Source organism: Rhea americana, unplaced genomic scaffold (assembly GCF_003343005.1).
Source record: "Rhea americana isolate MKP2758 unplaced genomic scaffold, rheAme1 scaffold_41, whole genome shotgun sequence".
NCBI classification, from domain to species: domain Eukaryota; kingdom Metazoa; phylum Chordata; class Aves; order Rheiformes; family Rheidae; genus Rhea; species Rhea americana.
In genome coordinates this window covers 681,209-700,569 of record NW_028186546.1, presented here as the reverse complement: position 1 = coordinate 700,569, position 19,361 = coordinate 681,209, and the positions used below count along the sequence as shown (strand labels likewise).

General features: G+C 47.3%; 1 protein-coding gene across 1 annotated transcript in view; it reads right to left on the bottom strand.

Annotated features, from left to right (window-relative positions):
• Positions 1-4,031: 4,031 nt before the first annotated feature.
• The window catches only part of GFRA4 (GDNF family receptor alpha 4), a 76,779-nt gene continuing 61,449 nt past the window's right edge, over positions 4,032-19,361 (bottom strand). The window contains exons 3-8 of the mRNA XM_085314648.1: positions 17,457-17,537; positions 12,568-12,913; positions 9,197-9,306; positions 8,135-8,269; positions 7,340-7,497; positions 4,032-5,057 (exon numbers count right to left, since the gene is read on the bottom strand). Of these exons, the coding sequence (XP_085170774.1) occupies positions 4,911-5,057; positions 7,340-7,497; positions 8,135-8,269; positions 9,197-9,306; positions 12,568-12,913; positions 17,457-17,537 (977 nt within the window). The 3' untranslated portion in view covers positions 4,032-4,910. The remainder of the gene's footprint in view (positions 5,058-7,339; positions 7,498-8,134; positions 8,270-9,196; positions 9,307-12,567; positions 12,914-17,456; positions 17,538-19,361) is intronic.

The window sequence follows — 19,361 nt, the reverse complement described above, 5'->3', positions numbered from 1 at the left end:
CCCTGTGTTTAGGCATGAGCTTTAGTTTTATTTAACATAAATTTTATGCATCTTTGTTTTTTTCTTTTTTCAGGTCTGACACCTCTCAAGGGTCATGTTTTGCAGCACGTCTGTTGGCTCATGCTGAAGGCTGCTGCTTGGGACGTAGTGGTGCTCTTTAGCCAGGCACCACGAGGCTCATCGCCAACCCTATCACCAGGATTTGTGTAAAGCGCTTCGGTCTGGGTCTTGGCAGTGCACTCTGAGCCCTGCTGCTTGGCCACCCACCTCCAGATTTCCCCCCTTTCCCAGTTTCCCATAGCTGCCCTAACAGCATAGAACCAGCACGCATGGAGGACGTCCACCGTGGGGCCATCAGCAYGGACAGCCCAGCCACGCAGAAGGGAGCAGGGCGTCGGGAAAATGCATGTGTGCTTTATTCATGGATATGTTTGAATACTGACGCTTACAGAAGAGATAAGCACAGATTACACCCCAGCAGCACAGGCAGGCAGCAGCCGTACATCCCCCTCTCCCCTGCATGCACRCACACGCAGCCTCGAGCATCACCCTGCCACCGCGGGGTTATTGCTCCGCCGCCGGCTCCCCGCTGTCGAGTCGCCCTCCCCGCCCGCTGTCTCGCTTTGACGAGCGTGTGCGCGCACCGTTTCGCAGGCTTTCAGGGTGTGAGGAACTGCCAAACCGCTGGGAACAGSTGCTGAGCAACCAAAAGGTAGAGTCTGTCGGCTACAGAAAATTTGGCTGGTTACTTCTGTTGGTTTCTTTTTTCAATGACTCTTCTTTGTGCTTATGAAAGTCCCTAGGTAGGGAATAATTTTTAAAATGTTGTCTCCCTTTCTCTTGGCTCACTCAGTCCTTTTGCTTTACAAGTAGCTCCTATGAGCTTGGTGGTTAGTCAAGAGGATGAAAATGAAGATCCTTCACATTACAGAGTTCAACAGAGATGAGGTTCATCAAAACAATACTGATTTTTCATGAGGGAAAGGAAATGGTCTGTGTGCATGTGTATGTGTGCGCACGCATGCGAATGTACTACTCAGAAAACATTCTTTTTTGCAAAATCCGATTTGTGAATGGGCTTTCGAGGGAGTACTGACGTTGAATATTGACAAAAAGGGTGAAATGGCCAATAGAAACTCATGCAGTTTTTACTTTTTTTTTTTCTCTTCATCAGATGCAATGTTAGTGCCCAATTCCAAACCCCTCGCCTCTCTCCTGCTGGGACGACACGACAGGCTCATTGCACTCTGCCTCGCGCCCTTCATTTACAGGGGCACAATTGTGTGAGCAARAGCTGGCCCAGACCGTTGCTTGAAGGATGCCGTTTCCAACCTCAGGACAAAGGTTGAGGAAAAGCAAAGTATTTTCAGATCAGTATTTTCAGAAAGATTTTTCAGTCTTTCAACTGCATTTGTGGAGGTGCTTTTGAGGTCCCACAAACAAGAGCATGTTGAAGAAACCCCTACGGCAGAGACCTGTTCACACTCACTGCGTGATTTTTACAGGGATCCCAACAGATCATCGCTGTCGCTGGTACCAACCTGTTGCTTATTTCCACAGGGCTCAAGCGACTGTCATTCCCAGTATTGCTGCTTAACACCCTCTGAAGGTTTCCCCWTTTTGAGGGGATTTGATAATGTCTGGAGTCTATCACTCATGAAGATTTGAGGAGAGATGACTTCGATGGCATCCTGACATCAGTCTTRAACACGGCCAAGGAGGACTGAGCTGGAAAATGGTCTGTGATTTGTCTGAAAATGAGTGAAGGCTGGTTTTGACCTTCTCATGCAAAGCCTCTGCAATACGATCCGTGGTAGTTGGCAGCCACTTTCCACAGCCTTGGAGAGCTCTTAGCTGTTGGTCTGCCATCCTCACCCAAGGGAAATCTTGAGGAGAGACAGCAATGGGAATTGAGGTCTCTTTGGCCTGTGATACTCACAGATGATTCTAACATCCTAAGGAATCTCTGAAGTGAAATATAAATCCTGGGGAGATGGTGACATCTCTGCGGGTTAGAATYGTTAAACCAGGTTAGAGATACAATTGCCAGAAAATATTAATAGACCTCAGACCCTGCTGTGGGAAAGGGTAATGGAGTAGATGATAACCTCCGGAGGTCTCCTCCATCCTCCGTRGTCTACACCTAGGAATCCTCACATTTATTTTTCACAGCATGCCAGTCTTAGAGGAGAGCTGAAGTGAGTTTGCTGATTATCCTGGACAACAAGAAAAAAAAATCTGCTGCTTCTGGCTCTGTCAATCAGAGAAGGAAACAGCAAAGTGGCATTTTAACAACACCACCAGTAAGTTATAAGGGACACAGAGTGGAGTTGTGACAGACTACAGGAGTGGGTACTCCTGGAGAGCAGCTACTGCTTACATGCAAGTCCTACATCAAAACAGCCTGTGCAAGAAAACTAAAGGTGATGGAGACCCAGCTTGCTGGAGTGAGATGTGTAGAATAGCAGGGCAGAACTTTAAAGGAAAGCAACAGGAGAAGGCAATTCACAGCATGACCTCATGATGCTGAGGTAGTTCCTTGCCTTTGAAGGGTTGATAGGGTTTAATCACTTTCTTATATGTGRCTTAGAAGACACAGGTTTTGCAGAGGTGCAACTGATAGTCCTGTTGCTCTGTGCACAGATGTCTCATGATCTTCTGAAAACCAGGGGCACACCAATGCCCTATATAAAAGGGCAATGTCCATACCAACTCAGTGCACGTCTCTGGCACTCTGAAGGGAGGTCGGAGACTTCCTTCCTTGTAGAGCTGCTTCCCCGGCTGCGTTTTACGATGCTCTTTGAACTGAAAATTCCATGTGCACCTTTCAATTCAAGGTGTGACCTCATACTTCTGCAAGCACAACATGGTTCTCAGGATGTTCTAGGATCCCTTGCACAACCCTGAGGTAGGACAGCCCTGAGGCTCTCGCAGGAACAGAACTTCAGGCAGAAGTAGCCASGACGGTCTCTAAGCATGTCTCACACACCCACATATGTTCATTTGGAAACACAGATGGTTTTACATTGGACCAAACCCCCAAGAATTTCTCAGTAAAATCAAAGCATTAAAGCAGCAGAGCATGTTCTGTGGGGAAAAGGAAGAAAGAGTGGTGGACTTTGGAAACTCTCATTCCCTTTGCCACATCAGCTTCTGCTAAGCCTTTCTAAACATCCAAAAGCCAAGAAATTAAGTTGTTCTTAGAGGAGCACAAACCAAGGAATAAAYGGGCTGTTGTAAATCCCAGACCCAAACACTCATGGACACTTAGGACCTATTCCTGTGCCTCCTGTGGCCAGTCAGCCTGATTAAGCATCTACCCAGGGAAACCTTCCCATGCTTCATCATCATCTTCCTTCTTGGCTTGATCTAACAAGTTCGTCTCCCCGACAAGGTGCAGTGACACCTCAGCTCAGCTTCTTGAGGGAAGACCCCTGTATGCTCAAATATCTCAAGGTATTTGAGTCCTTAACCTTCCTATGTCCTCTGTGATCACAGAGACATTTTTTTAGCCTTCAGCCAGGCTATAGTCGCAGTCCAGATTTGTGAGTTGTTAACCAGCATTTGCTTAAACCACCTCTTGCTGAGAAATCAGCATTTAGTAAGAGGTAACTGCTTTAAAGCACTAACATGAACACAAGCAATCGCTTTTGCTAGTCTTTAGCAAGGGGAGCTGTAACAACCCATTCCTTATCCACGACGTGTGGTGCTTTGGCCTTTTGAAAAATTGGCTCAATTTTTATGTCCCTAGGGTGATATGTAGCAACCTTTTTCTAGCTTGTCTCTTCACTGTGTAACTAATGAAATCCCCGCGTCTCAACATCCTTTGTCTCTCTGCAAGACTGGCAGATGCGCAGGCAGCACTTGAGAATAGATTACATTGCGCTTGCATCAAGTCCTGCCCATGGGCTTGCACATTTATCCTGCACTGAGGAAGGTTAGCTTGGAGTGGAACGGTATTAGCCTCTGGCCATTCAGATGTGACCGGAAAGGAAAGGAAAGGAAAGGAACAGAAAAGAAAAGAAAAAGAAAAGAAACGAAACGAAACGAAACGAAACGAAACAAAACACCTACAATTTACATCACCAGTAAAAAGAGAAGTTAGGGTTGGAACATGAAAAAAAGTCACAAATGAAACGCAACACACGTTTCGTGTTTCTTCCTGAACATCGTCAATATATGATACACGTTTCCCTAAAAGGAGGCCCAAGGGGTATGTCACAGCTTGGMGATGCACTCTGGTTCCACACGGGCGGTGTTTTAAACGTATGGATGAACCCAGTAAACGAGTCGGGCATAGCACGGCCACTTACTCYACCCTGGAGGTGCATCAGTATCCTCTTTGATGAACCAAATCAACTATCTTTTCACCAGGGGATCTGKTTTCTTCAATCTGAACTAGATGGACCGCTCTTTGGGTCCTGGGCAACCCTGGAGACAATCTGAACTACATATCTCTTGGTGTGTCCTGTCAAGAGACCCGCAGTGGGAGTCAGGGCTTCAGGAAACTTCCTGGCAGCTCATCCATCAAAAGTCATTCCTCTCTTGTCTGAGGGCAGGCAAAAGCATTTCCTTTGCAGGTCTCATCTCTTGGCTTGACTCTCACTTTGAGCTTTTTCAAGGGAATTGTCAGTGGCTCTGAACCCATCTGCAGAGAGCTGGAGAGACAACAACCAAGCTGTGGAGTGGAAATGAGGTCAGGACCAAGAATGAGCTGGTTTCAGTGATGCTGATTTCATAAAATCAAATAAATTGGTAGACAGATGAGGTGGAGGAAGGAATGCCTACACACTCACCTCTCCTTCCCATCCCACCCCTTCTCCCTCCCCCCCAGAAAAGTAGCTTGTCTGGTTGTTTTTTAAAGGAACCGACACAAAGAGAGTCACTGCCTGGCGTGTGCCCACCCTGCTTCACATCAAAAACAAGCTCAGCACGGCGAGAGCTGGGAAAAGCCATATCTGCAGCTGAGAGCCTGCCAGGCGAGAGGGAGCTGCTGAGCTGGMGGTTTCTGAGGACAGACGAGTGGAGCCCCTGAGGAGTCTCTCCTCCCCGGCCACCTGCAAGAGAAGGAGGCAGCATGGGGGTGAGTGGYACGTTCCTTCCCTACCTCAGTCCTGCTGAGCAATGTAAGAATAAGGACAATTAATTCATGTGTTAGTGCTTTAGGGCTGCAGTGTTTGACTGTGCARCCTTCCTATTTGTATGTGGGTGCAGGAGAGAGACAGAGCAGCCGGTCTCAAAGCCCTGGCTTTGATTTTGAGGCCRGCTCAGCTCTGTTGAAGACAGCAGGGAAGGCAGTGTGCCGTGATTTATGTCAGGGTCACTGCACGGGAGAAGCACTGGCAAGGGGTACAAAAGGCAGAAGAGCTGCCACCAGCTTGGCCACTGCCYTGTGACTTAGTCCTCCATCAGGGAAATGAGGTTACACATCTGGTGGTAAGGATGGCATGTAGGATAGCCATGCAGGTGTCTTCTTCAGCAAGCCCCCGTATGCTTCTGCAGCAGAGGCCAGGAGCCAAGTGGGTTATTCCAAAACACAGGACATATGTATTTAAGCAACTGACTCCTATTCCACTCTTGAGTAAAACCACACCCTTCTCTTGTCACAGTGTTTTGACATCTATGGCCAAAAATTTGCTTTACTAGAGCTCTGTGTTTGCAGTAGCTTATCTCTGAGATGATTTAGCACCAAGGCTCTGCATTGCTATGAAGATGGTAAGCAGATGGCCAGATTGGTACATCATAGCTTTCCTCCTCTSGTCCAGCGGTACCCAACCTCAAGGAACATCAAACCAGGCCTGGGTTTGGACTTGACTCTGAAGTCAGGGCCTGACTCCCCTATTTCCCTTTCAATGTCAACAGGTCCCACAATCCCACAGCTCTYGCAGTTCAACACAGAGGGATATGCAAGGGTTGGGGATGTGACAGGACCATTGGTGACTGTAGTTGTTTTTTCCTGCTTCCCACTTGCCAGTTGCAGCAGCAGTCAGCATGCTTGGGTTGGACTGTAAATGATGAGGGAGGTTCATAGCCTCTCCGTCGCTTCCAGGTGATGGCCTGGACAAAAACTCATAGTGTGAGGTCTGGGCCTTGGGCCACCACTTGGGTTGCCCTAAGATCATTCTCCCACAAGCACGTATGTAGCTGAAGAACAGCTGTACCCCAGAACTAGCCCACTGACCCAGTCTCTCATGTGCGTTTCTGGCCACATGGGTCTCCTCTTGCCCTAGGTGTCACCCCCCATGCACACGCTGCACAGGGAACATCCACCCCATGGATTCTCATCTCCTGGGTGCAAATGAGTTTATGGCCYGAGAAATGCTTCTCTGTGCTGTGCCTGACTGCCAACATCCTGAAAAGTAGTGAGTGAAGCTGAGGTCATATTTCTGCTCCTCCTGGCCACCTGCAAGACCTAGTAACCTCTCTGTGAAAATAGAGCATAGTGAAGTGAATTGCGTGTTTTCTCAGCAGAAGAAACGGGGAAAGAGTTTTAAAAATCTGGATACAGAASCTTCTTGAAGGTGTCAACTAGCCAAGCACAAAGCTCATATTCAGTCATGGGAGTCTAGTTAACTGACAGCTTCTGTTACCTGTACATTCCACAAATTAGGGTCATCGTTAATTATTCAATAGTAAAATAATTCAGTTTGAAGATTACTCTAGTGGGCAGCAAATCAAGGTCATTCTTCTTATTTAATAATAAAATATTTAATGCACATTACTGTCATCATCAATAAATTAACCTCACTGTTATTTATTTTATAAAAATCTTAATTTAATATTACTTTAATACTAACAATTTACTGGTGACTAGAACCTTTCCACTGCAGTTTTCCAATGTCTAGCTAACTTTGGTCAGATAAGCCTCAAAATAYGAGCTCCAGGATCCTCATCTGACAGGGAGGAAATTGAGTGCTGGGGAGCCGAAATGAAATCCTGCAAGAGGGCAGGAGCAGAACCCAAGTCTCCTGACTCCCATTCTGCACATACCCCTGAAGAGTTCAGGGATGTTCCAGATGCTTCTGAAAAGCACCACATCTCTCCATAGCACCCATGAAATGAAAGAGATGGGCAAGAGAACATGGGAGAGAGGGGTCAAGGCAGAGGATAGCATGGTTAGAACCCTACTATGGTTAGAAGTACRGTAAAGTAACACCAAGACATAAGTAAAAGCATGAGTCAGGGAGCCTAGGAGATGGACAAGGGGTTGGATATGTGCACAGGGCTGAAATGAGACAGAGTGGAAGAGGGAAGGAGCTGAGGTGTGGAGGGCTGGAAGGCGTCGAAGAGGTATGTGCATGGTAAAGCATCTCTTAGGGCTGGGTCAGCCCTCTCCTACCTTGGTGGGCTGGAGTTGTTCAAAGATGTTCTCTCTGAGGGTTGCTACAGCTCTGTTGGCATTTCGCTCCTGCTTATACATCTGCGTAGTYGGGGGAATGGATGGGGCCGCAGCTGCATTCAGGTAGGTTCCATTGCCAAAGGCCAGGATGGCATTTTCTTTGCGTGACAAATAAAAAGAGAAGCATCATCAAGGCAGTGTTTCTGAGGCAAAGCATACACATCCCTTCTCCAGCCTCCTCCCTGGCTGGCCAATACAGTGTCACCCATGGATAGCAACGAACTCATATACAGCAATGAACTCCMAGCCAGGGGGAAGTGTTGAGAGCCTCAGATGTCCCTCTGGAGGCTGGAGCTGCTGTTATCCTCCTTCCCTTGGCTTTTTCCAGGTGTGGGGACCTCTTCTTATGACACCTGCTTAGCACTGTAAACATCACTTTCTTCAAAGCAGAGAGAGAGACAGCAGTGTGTATCTGCTGGGCTGATGTAAGGCAAGGTGACCTGACACCCACCAGTGACAGCAAGGTTAACACCCTTCCTATGAAGCTAGCTGCCACAGGGACACAGGTTTCACTCTGAGTCATTTCAGCCCGTACCATGGAAAGTGCCACTAGAATGACAACATCAACCTTCACTGAAAGCATGGTAGCTGGATGCCTGCACAGTATTGAGGACCAGGGTAGTGGTTGTGCTGTGGCTATCTTTGTACTCTCACTTTCCCTTACAGGGAGCCCAGCAGCTCCATCAGCTTGTGGGACATGCTGCCAGAGCAGCAATGTGCTGGACAAGTACTCACGGAGACAGACGTTGTCAGTGAAGAGATGCAGAAAGCTCTCACACTCTTCTTGCCGGTTACCACTGGCATTGCATGTGCACCAGGGAGCTATGCTCGAAGTCGAGTTGTCAATGTAGTTGGGTGTGATGGGGCTGCCTGCAAAGAGGATGGAGAAGTGTTACCACAGGCTGGTAGTTCTTCCTTCAAGAACCAATAATGACTTCCCTCYTTGCCTCTTTCTTGGGTTGCCCTGTCCATAACCTTAGCTGAGCCCCTCCATGACAGTAGCACAAGATCCTTCAAGTGCAGGTGTCACAGATCTGTTTTGTTCCCACAGAGGAAAAGARGGGCAGTTGCATCTCTTTTGTTCACTGCACCACTGACAAAGCCTGCAGTATATTAATTTTTTTATTGTCAGTTTGAGGAATGGATAGCTCTTGGGAACTCAGGTTCCTTAATAGTGTATATATGAGCATTTGCGGAAATTTTCACATTGCAATGGAGAAAGCCAAACTAAATCTCCAGAATGGTCAAAGACAACTAAGGAAGAATTAAACTAGAGTGAAACCAAATTCAAAGAGCTATCAATCTAACCCATACCTTGGGATGGCCCAAATCCAAAGGCCACTGGCCTTTCTCTTTGGACTCTGGCTGTGCTCATGCTAACAGCTGCCAGCTGGGTCTCTGCAGCATCCAAAAACCCAATCTGTCATCCTTTGAAGCCATCAAGATGGCAGGGGACAGTGGTTTCCAGTGGCATCACCAGCGGTGGGATCAGAGAACGACCAGCAGAGTAGATTTCCTGGGACAATCCAGCTACCTGAGCCCCTATCTGTATCTCACAGAGAAGCTGGAGTCTTTCARCAGCCCATGTTACATGGTTTATTTCACTCAGCTGCAGCTATTCTAAAGTTAGTCCATGCTAGTGGCTTAAGCTCCTTCTTTAATCACTGCATAAAGACCAGCATCTCTCTGAGATCTCAATCTCAGCTGTCCTCCTAGATTGTAATAAGCCAGAGTAAGAGGAGGTATTTCCCATCCAGGGGGCTGGGATAAAGACCTGCTGAAGACACAGACTCTYACCTATGATCCCTGTGTATGCCAGCAGACAGGCAGCATAGCTGTCCCTCCTGCARCCAGTTGCAGCCTGCAGGGATGGCTGGCAATTAAACTGGAATTCTGCGTAGCGCGACCTGAAGGAGAGAGTCAGTGAAAAGGGAAATATTAGCACAGAGCCACTGGTGGCAACTGCTACATTTTGCACAGAAGGGGACATGTTCCTAAAGTCCTTTGCTACTCTGTAAAGGTATTGCTAAATCAGTTTGAACAGATATGACATTTTTTATTCTCCTGCCCCCCAAAAAAACCCAGAAGTGCATTTTATCACTCTGAGAGGAGACACTGGGAGTTACTATAGATACTGTTTTACAGGCTTTCTCTTGACCTGCAAGAAAAGTCCAGTTTTAGCAGAAATATTCATTGTTTTTGATGTGTGAAGCTGATTTTCAAGGAAAGAGCTGTTGCAGACAGTGAAAGATTTGTTACCATTATCTGACTGTTGAGGCATAATTTCCCCTAGAGACTAAAGCCTTTACTTTAGGGCTGAGAAAGAATGTCAATCCAGTTTACTGAAAAAGAGCATCAATTCAGTCCAGTTGTTCTCTCTTGAAAGACTGTGCTCTCAAAATAGCTGAGGTTGTCTTTAGATGAAGGGGAATGTCTGAAGGCCCAAGTACAAAATGCAGTAACCATCCTCAGGTAAAGAGCCACTGTCACGTCCTCCGCTGCAGGCTCTTAGTCTGAAGAGGATGGGACTCTGGARCCTATGGAGCAAGGGCTGCTTGAAGTAGAGCTCTGCCCACGGATGGTTGTGCCTCGTTTCCTGTTGTCTGGGTCAAAGCAACAAACCACTCAGTACAAAGCAGCTTTGGTTAACACATGCTGGGCTTGGCGGGACTGTCTAGTCCATGCAGGGTGTTAGGCACCTCAGTCAGGCATGTCAGCTGCCTCGGCTGGATAAGGTCTGTGAAATAGCTGGCTGCTGGCCATTCTTTAGGAGTTGGTCCATTGTCAGCACATAATGATCATCTAGTGGCATTTGGACATTGTAGGGTATCTGAGAAACTCATGTGGGGCTTTCAGGTAGGACATGGGACCTAYTGGAGACCTAGGTCCATCTAGACAGGCAGCTGAGGGCCAGGTAAGGCAACCTAAGGCGTCTCCATGGCATTTGAGCTGTTTAGGAAGCTCAAGTGAGCCTTAGCACTGCTGACACCTAAAACGAGGGCCCTTYAGATGACTTGACCAGCAGTGTCTGAAAGAATACCTCTAGTGTTTGTTCTGTCTGTTCAGYCCCAGGAAACTGAGCACATTGCTCCTCCCAGACAGACTCTGTTGTCCAGACATCTTGGTAGTGCTCCTTGCCAGTCTTAGTACTTCAGCTAGCCAGCCCACTYTCCTCCCCATCCTCAGCCTTCTCCTTTTCTTTTTTGCTGTTTCACTCCCAGTTCTGCCCCACATCAACCCCCTCATCCTCCCTCTGTGCCATTGCCAGGTAAACTCTTGCCCAAATTTTTGCTGCATTACTTTGGGGATGGAGGTATTAATTGCAGATTTTACACTATTCACATTAGTAGAGCCCACACCTCAAGGCTGGGGAACTCAAGGGGTTACAACTGTGAAGAAGCTGAGTGAAGTCTTAATAGCACAGGCACAGTTAGCACTATAGTATTTTATTCTAACTATGTCTTCAAAGTGCCACGATTTGTTCCTGGCTCTCCTTGCAGTTTCTGCACTGCTGGCTTTGACCGGGTCACACGTCAACCTCTTGCTCTGGCCATGTCTCTGGAGGGTATTTTATTATGCATTCAAGGAACTAGATAATTAGCAGCTGTGCTGCTTGCAGGAATGACTTCCAGCCTCCCAAGAAGCAATGCTCTCCCTTTGAACCTCTTATTTCCCACCTGACCTTCTTGTCTTGTTGGGGAGAGGGTAGTACTGGTGCATTTCAGATTCCCTGGATAGCTGGGGGAAAGTTTTGAGCAAGAGCTGGCGTGGCTCTGGGAGCGGATTTGCATCTTTCTGAGTCAGCTTTAGCTCCATGGCTCACTATTCTTGATCGTCAGCATTTCTAGGGTACTTCTCAGAAGAAACAAGAGGACATTAATGTCAGTCCACCYTTCCAAGAAGATGTGCTACATGCTGCTGCCCTCACTGTCCCTTGTGAAAAGAAGTGTTTTTTACTGTTGTACTTTAAAGATGATGTCCTAGTGGGAGGTAGCTGTTGGAAGTACAGCTCAGGAAGTCTCAAAGTCCAAAATAATTAAAGATTGGGGAATTACTAAGAGAAGCATCCTACACAAGCCTTGTTCTTGTGTTCTTCCCCAGGTGTCTGCTCTTGGCCACAGCTGCACACAGGACACTGGGATGGGAATGATGCTGGTTTGGTGCAATATGACTGCTCTTATGATTTTATGCCTCTTATGGCCAGATGGGCTCCACCTCAAAAAGCTRTAGGTTGACTGACCCTCTGGAATACCAAAGGCTTTGTGAGAACTAGAGTAGTGAAAATAACATGGCAGAGTAAAAACACTTAAGAGGGTAAGCATATGTGTGCGCACATTAGGATAGGTTTGTGCACATTTGCATGCACAGACCTTAAATAGAAAAACAGAGGAGCAAACCACCCCAGCCACGAATTATGTGGTAGACCTGGATTGAGACCGCTTGACTCTGAGATACCTGTTGCACTAAGCRGCACAGCCTTGTAGACGAGTGCCGACTGGGGCTCACGGGCCGTGCACTGATGTTGGCACAGAGGAGGGGGTGTCAATTATCTTTCTTTTCATGCATAGGACTGAACTGTGTCTCACCGGTTCTAGTTAAAATGTCATAAAGTCAAAGGCATCCCTAAGAGCTACGGTAAGCAGGTGATCCCATGTAACCATATAAGACCCAACAAGAACCTTGCAAGAATTTATGCAGCAGAAGGCTACATTTTATGCGTATGACTAATTTTGTCTAATCAAATTCAAGAAAGCCATGTTTTTTTTAGGTGCCTAAAAGGATTTGTGACTTAGGATGGCCTGGGTGCTCCTGCAGGTTGCCCTAGGCTGGGGGAGACAGATAGATCAGTGAAAGTGGAAGCAAGCATCCCACCTGCCATCTCGGCTTAGCTTGCACCTTCTATTTTCATAGTGGATTTTTCTTTAGGACCCAATCCAAAACACACCAAAATGGGCCTTTTCAAGCTCCAGCACAAATTTCTCTAAATTTCCCAACTGTGAAAGTCGGGAACTTTCACAGTCAGGATCCTTAGGGTGGAKGCACCCACTGTGCATTGCCTGGTCACAGCTCAGGCACCAGGCTGTCGCTGGCCCCTGAGCCACAACCTTGGCCAAGGGACATCTGYCCCAGTGCACCCTGTATCTGCAACCTCAGTGCACGTACGTTACCTGCAGACGTAGTTTTCCCGGCAGGAGTCCAGAGGTGCCAAGCAGTTGGGTTTCTCCTTGGACTCATAGGAGCACGCAGGAACGATGGTTTGCCGCCGACGCTCGGCACAGGCTGTATCATCGCAGGGGCAGAAGAGCAGCTCGTGGGTGTACTCGGGTGGCACACGGTCGAAGAACTTGCGCAGGGCCTTGTGGCACTTGGAGCGGTTGCAGGTGTCAGCCCGGGCCAGGCGCCGGATGCAGAAGGAGACGTACTCTGTCCGCAGCCGCTGGCACATCTCGTCCACATTGCAGGCTTTGGCAGCGTCCAGGCACCGGTTCACCTGGGTCACCTCGTTCTCAGACCCTGCAGAACGGACAGGAGACACCCATGGGGCTTAGTGCTCACTTTCCTCCTGACAGTACCACCCCACAAGACTTTCATCCCCATTCTGCTCCCATTTATGGCCACCCTGGTGAGACCACGATCCCCTTGGAGAGGCTGGGGGAGGGCAAAGGCCACATTCACTCTCCGTGTCCTGGCAGAGCCAAGTCTACCTTCGCTACTCACCTTTCCCAAACGGTGCTGCGGACACACAACAAACCTCACACCTCAGAGCCTGCTCCACCAAGCTCCTGTGTGTAATAACATGACATTTTTCTCTACTCTGGACATCTCATAGCCCTTTATCAACATGATTTAACCACCACAGGGCCTGCGGAAGACTGCGGAAAGCTTGTCTGCTCATGCTGAGACTGGGTCCAGCAGCATGACTGGATCTTTTTTAATCAATCCTCTTTTTCTGAAGGAGAAATCAGTTGCCCAAGATCAAACACTGAGTCAGTGGCAAAGACAGGTATCCTGGTACATGGGTCCTCTGTGCCAATGCTTGTACTGCAGTCTCTCTTACGTGGCTCTTGCTGCCCAGTGAGTTTCCTCAGGCCTCTCTGGAAGGGCAGATGTGGTTTTGGCATTTTTTTGCATTTACCCACATGCCTCAGAGCACACATTCTGGCATTGCCTTCAAGCAGTCAGTGGGAGAGAAGCTGTGATCGAACCTGACGCCTCTGGGACCTTGGCGCTGCCTGCCTGCAGGTGCAGAGTCAGCGGGCCTCTCCCTACACCCTTTGCAAGGTCATCCCTTCACTGGCTTTGGTGAAATTCCTCTGAGTTTCCACCCTCTTAAGCAAGAGGAGAATGACAAGTCCGAGCCCAAGATTAGCAGTCTGCCTGGGAGAGCAGTGGGGGTGATGCGGGTACGCAGAGAAAGTGGATGAAAACCTGCAGCAAGGGTTACAATGAGAAAAAGAAAGGAAAAATGTGGCAGCTGGTGAGAAACTCTCCTTCTTCAGTAGGTAAAGAGAGGTCCTGGGAGGTTACTTGCCAACAACATTCCCTGCAAATTTGGGGAATAGGGGAGAGGGAAAGACTATCTGTACAACACTGATTTCAGGGCTACTTCGAAGATAGACAGGGCTCTTTTATACAGGGGAAAATGTTACAGAAGTTCTGGCAGGAGTCGGTCAAGACGTTAGGCTCTCTTTCTGATAGAAGAGATAAGACGAGGGTCCTTTGAGCACTAGAGAGAAAATGAATTCGAAGGCATTCTTCATCTCTCTGAATTAAGCCCATGACCTGAAGCACGTTACAAGGACTTTCTACCCAGCAGAGGAGAATTTTTCACAGAGGAAACAATCCTCCAAATGATAAATTTCAGATGCAGAGTCAAGYCCTATCTTTGGCCAGGAGTTAAAACCAGCCAATCATCGCTGACAAGTGTTAAAACATTGACAGTCTCCTGAGCACTTCAAAACGGGCTGCATTCTTTCATTTTCATTGGTGCTATCAGATGCTCCCTTTGCTAGCTGTTTACGTTCCCCTTCCTCTCGTCTAGACTGTTCACTGCGCATGGGAAGTGGAATTCCAAGTAATGCAGTTATTTTATGACGGGGGAAATCTTTGCTCTGTGCCTTCCTACCATGTAGATATTTCCCTTTAAAAACGCCCGGAGATTAATATTGTTAGAGCATCAGTTTACACTGGGGAGCTGTCAGTGAATGTGTAGGAAACAGTTACTTGGAATGATTTCATTACCCATTCAGCTAATGAATCAGAGTGAACATGCTAGCTTTTCTCCTCTTCCCACGCAACAACGAAGGATGTACTTTTTAAATCACTACTACAATTAAGGTGGAGGAATATAATTCCATTTGTACATTTTTAATGGGGACCATATATTATTTATGTAAAATCAGGTTTAAAATATATGTAGCTCTGATTTGGCATGGGGTCATGGGAATGCCTTATATTTCAACACATTCCTAAGAATTATTTTTAGATTTGAAAGAGAATCCTGCAGCAACCTTGAACCCACAGTTCTGGGCACTGCACAGACACAAGGCAGTAGGTTGTGAGCTGGTACAGAAGGCATTGACAAGTATAAATAGAAAAAAAAAAAGGTAAAACCAAAAGGTTTGATGTTCATAGATGGGTGTTAAATCTTTTGGTATACATCTCTGCTGCTTTGGGCCTGTTTGCTTTGCTGCCCAGGCTGTTTCAGTCTCTATTAAAAACGTGGCAATGAGTTAACCATGCATAAGTACCCYCATCCCTGGAGTTCTTCTTGCTCTGAAGAGCCCTGCAGGACTTCCAGCAAAAGGGGGAAACTGGTAAAGAAGGCCATGACCCAGCAAACAGCTTTGTGCATGCTTCACTTTCCACGTTCAAACCAGTCAAGCGGAGACAATAATAAGATGTGAGGTCAGGTCAGGGAGAACCTGTCTCCCTTCCCCTCGCCTGGTCAAGCTGTCAAAGGCTGATGGGTTAATTTGCTTCTGGACATTTTCACCYAGCAAGTGCCTTGCCATTGACTGAAGACATCTGCCTGCTGCAGGGATGGGCTGCTCTTTGCTTGCTTGGATGCTCTCAAGCCCCAGGCACCAACCCCGAGTCAGGTGTCATTTTGGGAAGAGCTGCAACAGGACTGCTGTTTGGGCACATCTGCCTGTGCAGAGCTCGGCTGTCATCTGGCACTGTCTCAGGGTTGACCACTGCTCATCCTCCTTTCCTTCCCAGAGGGAAACTTGCAGCTGCCCTGAAGGAACAAGGAGGCTCTGGCTGCTTTCTCTTCATTCCCTTGATAACAGCTTCTCCTTCTTATCCCACCAGAGGATGTCTGAAGGTTAGCAACTGCACCACGCATTGGGAGAGCTTATCAGAGGCACGCGCAGAATACATTACCTGCTTCCAGCAGGAAATTCGGGAACAAAAAGGACTGCTGCTAAAGCTTCCCCACAGCCGTGGTGCATAAGCAGAGCTGAACTTCGGTCATGTTGGCAGCTGTGATGCTAGTGATTGATGGCTTAATAGCTACCGCACTGACCTTTTAACTGCTGAGCCCAGAGTTCATGCCCATGAGGGGGTTGAAAGGTGTCAAGCAGCTCTGCTTGCTTTATTAAGAGGATTGCATGATGCAGAGCAGAACACAGGTCTGAGTCCCCTCAGGCATGGKGCTTAATGCTGTGATTAGGATCAAACAGTAGGTCGGGTTATTGACCTTTTTGTCTGCGGAGTTTGGCTCTGTGACTGATGKGGAAGCACCTTCTAATACCTAACCGTAACCTACCTAGCATGTTTCTGCCTTGTGCAGGCGATTCACCTGATATGGAGATTCTTACCTCATTGGAAGAGGCCCTTTCCAACACATCAAGCCGTTAGGGACAACACTGAAGCAAATAATCTGGGAATAGAAGGGCTCACTTAAGAGACCTTGAATTCCAAGTAGGGCGTGAAAGRAAATATTCTGCCTTCCACTCGTGCTCCAGAAGCCACTAACCATTACTGGTAATCTGAAAATGTTGAGGAAAAGGCCTCCAAACCTTGTTGACCTCAGGTAGAGAGCAGGAAACATCAGATACATTGCTTCTGTCCTTACAATGAGTTCATCCCCTTGGTGCCTCTTTTACTTGGGGAGGCCYACATGAGTTAAGGCAAGCAGGAGATGCAGAAGCACACAGACCAGGAGCTGTGTTTGCTGGAAAAGTGCAGTTGTATTTGTTTCCTACAAGAGGAAACCTGACCTCCAGCTGTTGAGAGACTTGAGACAAAGCATGTGTGGAGGCTGACTGACACATCTCCCATCCCAATAATCCCTTACACACAGAAGATGAGAACCCATAGGACAGTCTTCAGTCAACCTGTGATCTAAAGATGCAGAGATCAATCTGCATTCCACKGTCCAAGCAGAGGATCCCCAAGGAGAGATGAGTCCTTGCTTTTCCTTAGGGACAAGACAGAAATAACAAGAMCAGGTTTTTCATTTCTGGTAACCACTAGGGACTTCTTGGTACCAGTTATATCCAGCCYTTACACAAATTTCTGATTTGCCAGTTGAAGGAGCTCCTACTTATCTTCCTACTCCAAGTCAAATGGCTCTTCATTTTTTTTTTCCTTCTGTCTAGCTTCCCTGCTCAACTATCTTTCTTTCYTCCCCTGTTTTTCTTTCTCCTCCTCATAAAAAGGTGAGGGAGTTGGCTTTCCATCTTTCATGTAGGAAGAGGTACTAAAAAGTATGGATCATCTGACAGTAGAACTTCTTCAATCTCACCTCACATGGCTTTAAACTCACAGGTTCTTGTCTCTTCCTTAGTCCCAACCCTCTATAGTATGAGAGTGAAAGGGCCAAAGCACAAAAATCACAAGCACTTCTACTGAGGTCATGTTCTACAAACAACTTAGCCCAGAAATCATAGACAGCTCCTTGGAAAAATGAATGCAAGACCTGAGCCATGCAACACTTACTAAGGAGCAGCACAAAACCACAAAAGATTCCTTGTCTGTAGATCTTTATCCCACAGCAAGCACCTCACTTCAAATGATTTTGTGAAAGAACATCTTCCCACCCACCTACCTGCYGTGATGGATGCCAGCCGGACGTAATCAAAGCCTCTGATGAATGGCTCGTAAGGAGAACTCTCCAACACGTTCATGCCTGAGGCAAAAAAAGGACAAGTTGTTGAGAAGGCAACYGAGGCCCCRAGGAATGCCTGAGATGTACAAAGTTCAGCAGATCCAGGGTAGGTTTGCTTTGTGGGGCCAAGAGGAAGTTGCTCCAATCTAAAGGCCGTAGGTGAGTGGATATTCAGTCACAGGAGCTGATGTGTAGCTGTAGAGAYGGGAATAGGATCCAAATAGCTTTTAAAGATGTCACAGCCTTGGAGTAGGGCAGTCCCTCAGAGAACTGCTCTGTTGTGACCCTGGATAACTCAAGTCCTTGGCCCCTCCTGCAGGTTTACTGCTGAGGACACCAAACTATAACACAGGTTCTTGCTAATGGACYGAATTAAAACCATCAGCTCCCTGCATACATGGGGTTTCTATCACCATTTTTGCTATTTTCTAGATGACCCTCTGTGGGTCAGTGGTCCTYACTCATTTCTAGGAAGCAGGTAAGGCTGTGCATGGGACCGTGTGTGCACGCACAAGTCTTCATATTTATTAACACCTCACTTCTTACCAACAGCCCTTTCTTACTTGACACGGAGCTAATGACCCACAGCACTGGCAGAAACTTCCCCATTTTAATTCTTAAGTTGCTGGGAAGCTAATTTTATTCAATCAGTGCTTCCCTTTCATCCACTCAATGGTCTGTAATGCCCCGTCATCCTGATGGATACCACAGAATATTATTGAAGCAAATAGCTCAGTATCATTTCTTTTTATTAGACGTTTAGATGGATACGGACAGTGGCAGCAGATGTACTGGCTGGGATAAAAGGACTATCAAACCTCATGCTCCAGGCATATGCTGATCACCAGCTGCGGTCAGGAAGAAACRGCTCCCAGGGTACACAGCCCCATGCAATTACCACAGGTGCCTTACAAGGCAGCTTTACACCTTCATTGAAATATCTTGCATCGTTACTGACTGGAGAGGGGCCCATTTGTATGTTCCAGCATAGCAGTTTTATGTCCTGATGATACAGCACCTTATCAGAGAATTGTTATCGAGTTGTCATCATGTTATTGTGTCTCCAAATGGGAAGGTGGCTAAACACAGGCGCGTTCAAGAGAATCAGAGTAAATAGTATGCTTTGTAAATTCCCTGAGCACGCATTTCCACAATTGATTTTATAAGAGGGCTTCTAGGAAGCTTTTTACAGCCTCCTGGGTAAGTACGACTGAAAGACAAAGCCCTACATGGAGCACGTGGATTGGCTTCCTTTCTCAGTCAATTAAACATGTATAAGGACTTCAGAACATGTGACTATTATGAAATATATTTCCCCTAGGAAATTAAAACAGGGAAATCAAAGGTCTAGGAGTGTGAATCAGCATTGCAAATGAACTTAGTGCTTGCAAAAATGTAAGGGCTCAAGGGACCGCACCAAACAGAAGTGTGTGTGGGGGGGGGGTCTTGGCAGCCCTCTTACAGTCTTCTCCAGGACAGAGATCCCAAGTTGCTATGACTGTCTGTCCCACCTGCCGAGCACTCATCTSCCACTCCACATCTGGAGATCTGTGCCTGGCTTCTGCCGCATTCCCAGGACCCGCTGGCCATCTTCTTCCTGCTATTCCACCATTGATCCTAGAGCAGCACAAGTCCTCCTAATACTGCTGTCCTGCACAGCCGTGCCTCTTCATGCCCAGACTCACCGCTCTGTTCTGCACTGTACACACATGGCTCTCAGGACTCTGGGATGCAGCTAGAGTTTTTTTTTGTTTTTTTTTTTTTTTAAAAAAAAAGCTTCCTCAGGGCATCTGTGGCTCCAGACTGACAGTGGCCTTTGTACCACCATAGCCATGTCCCCTCTCT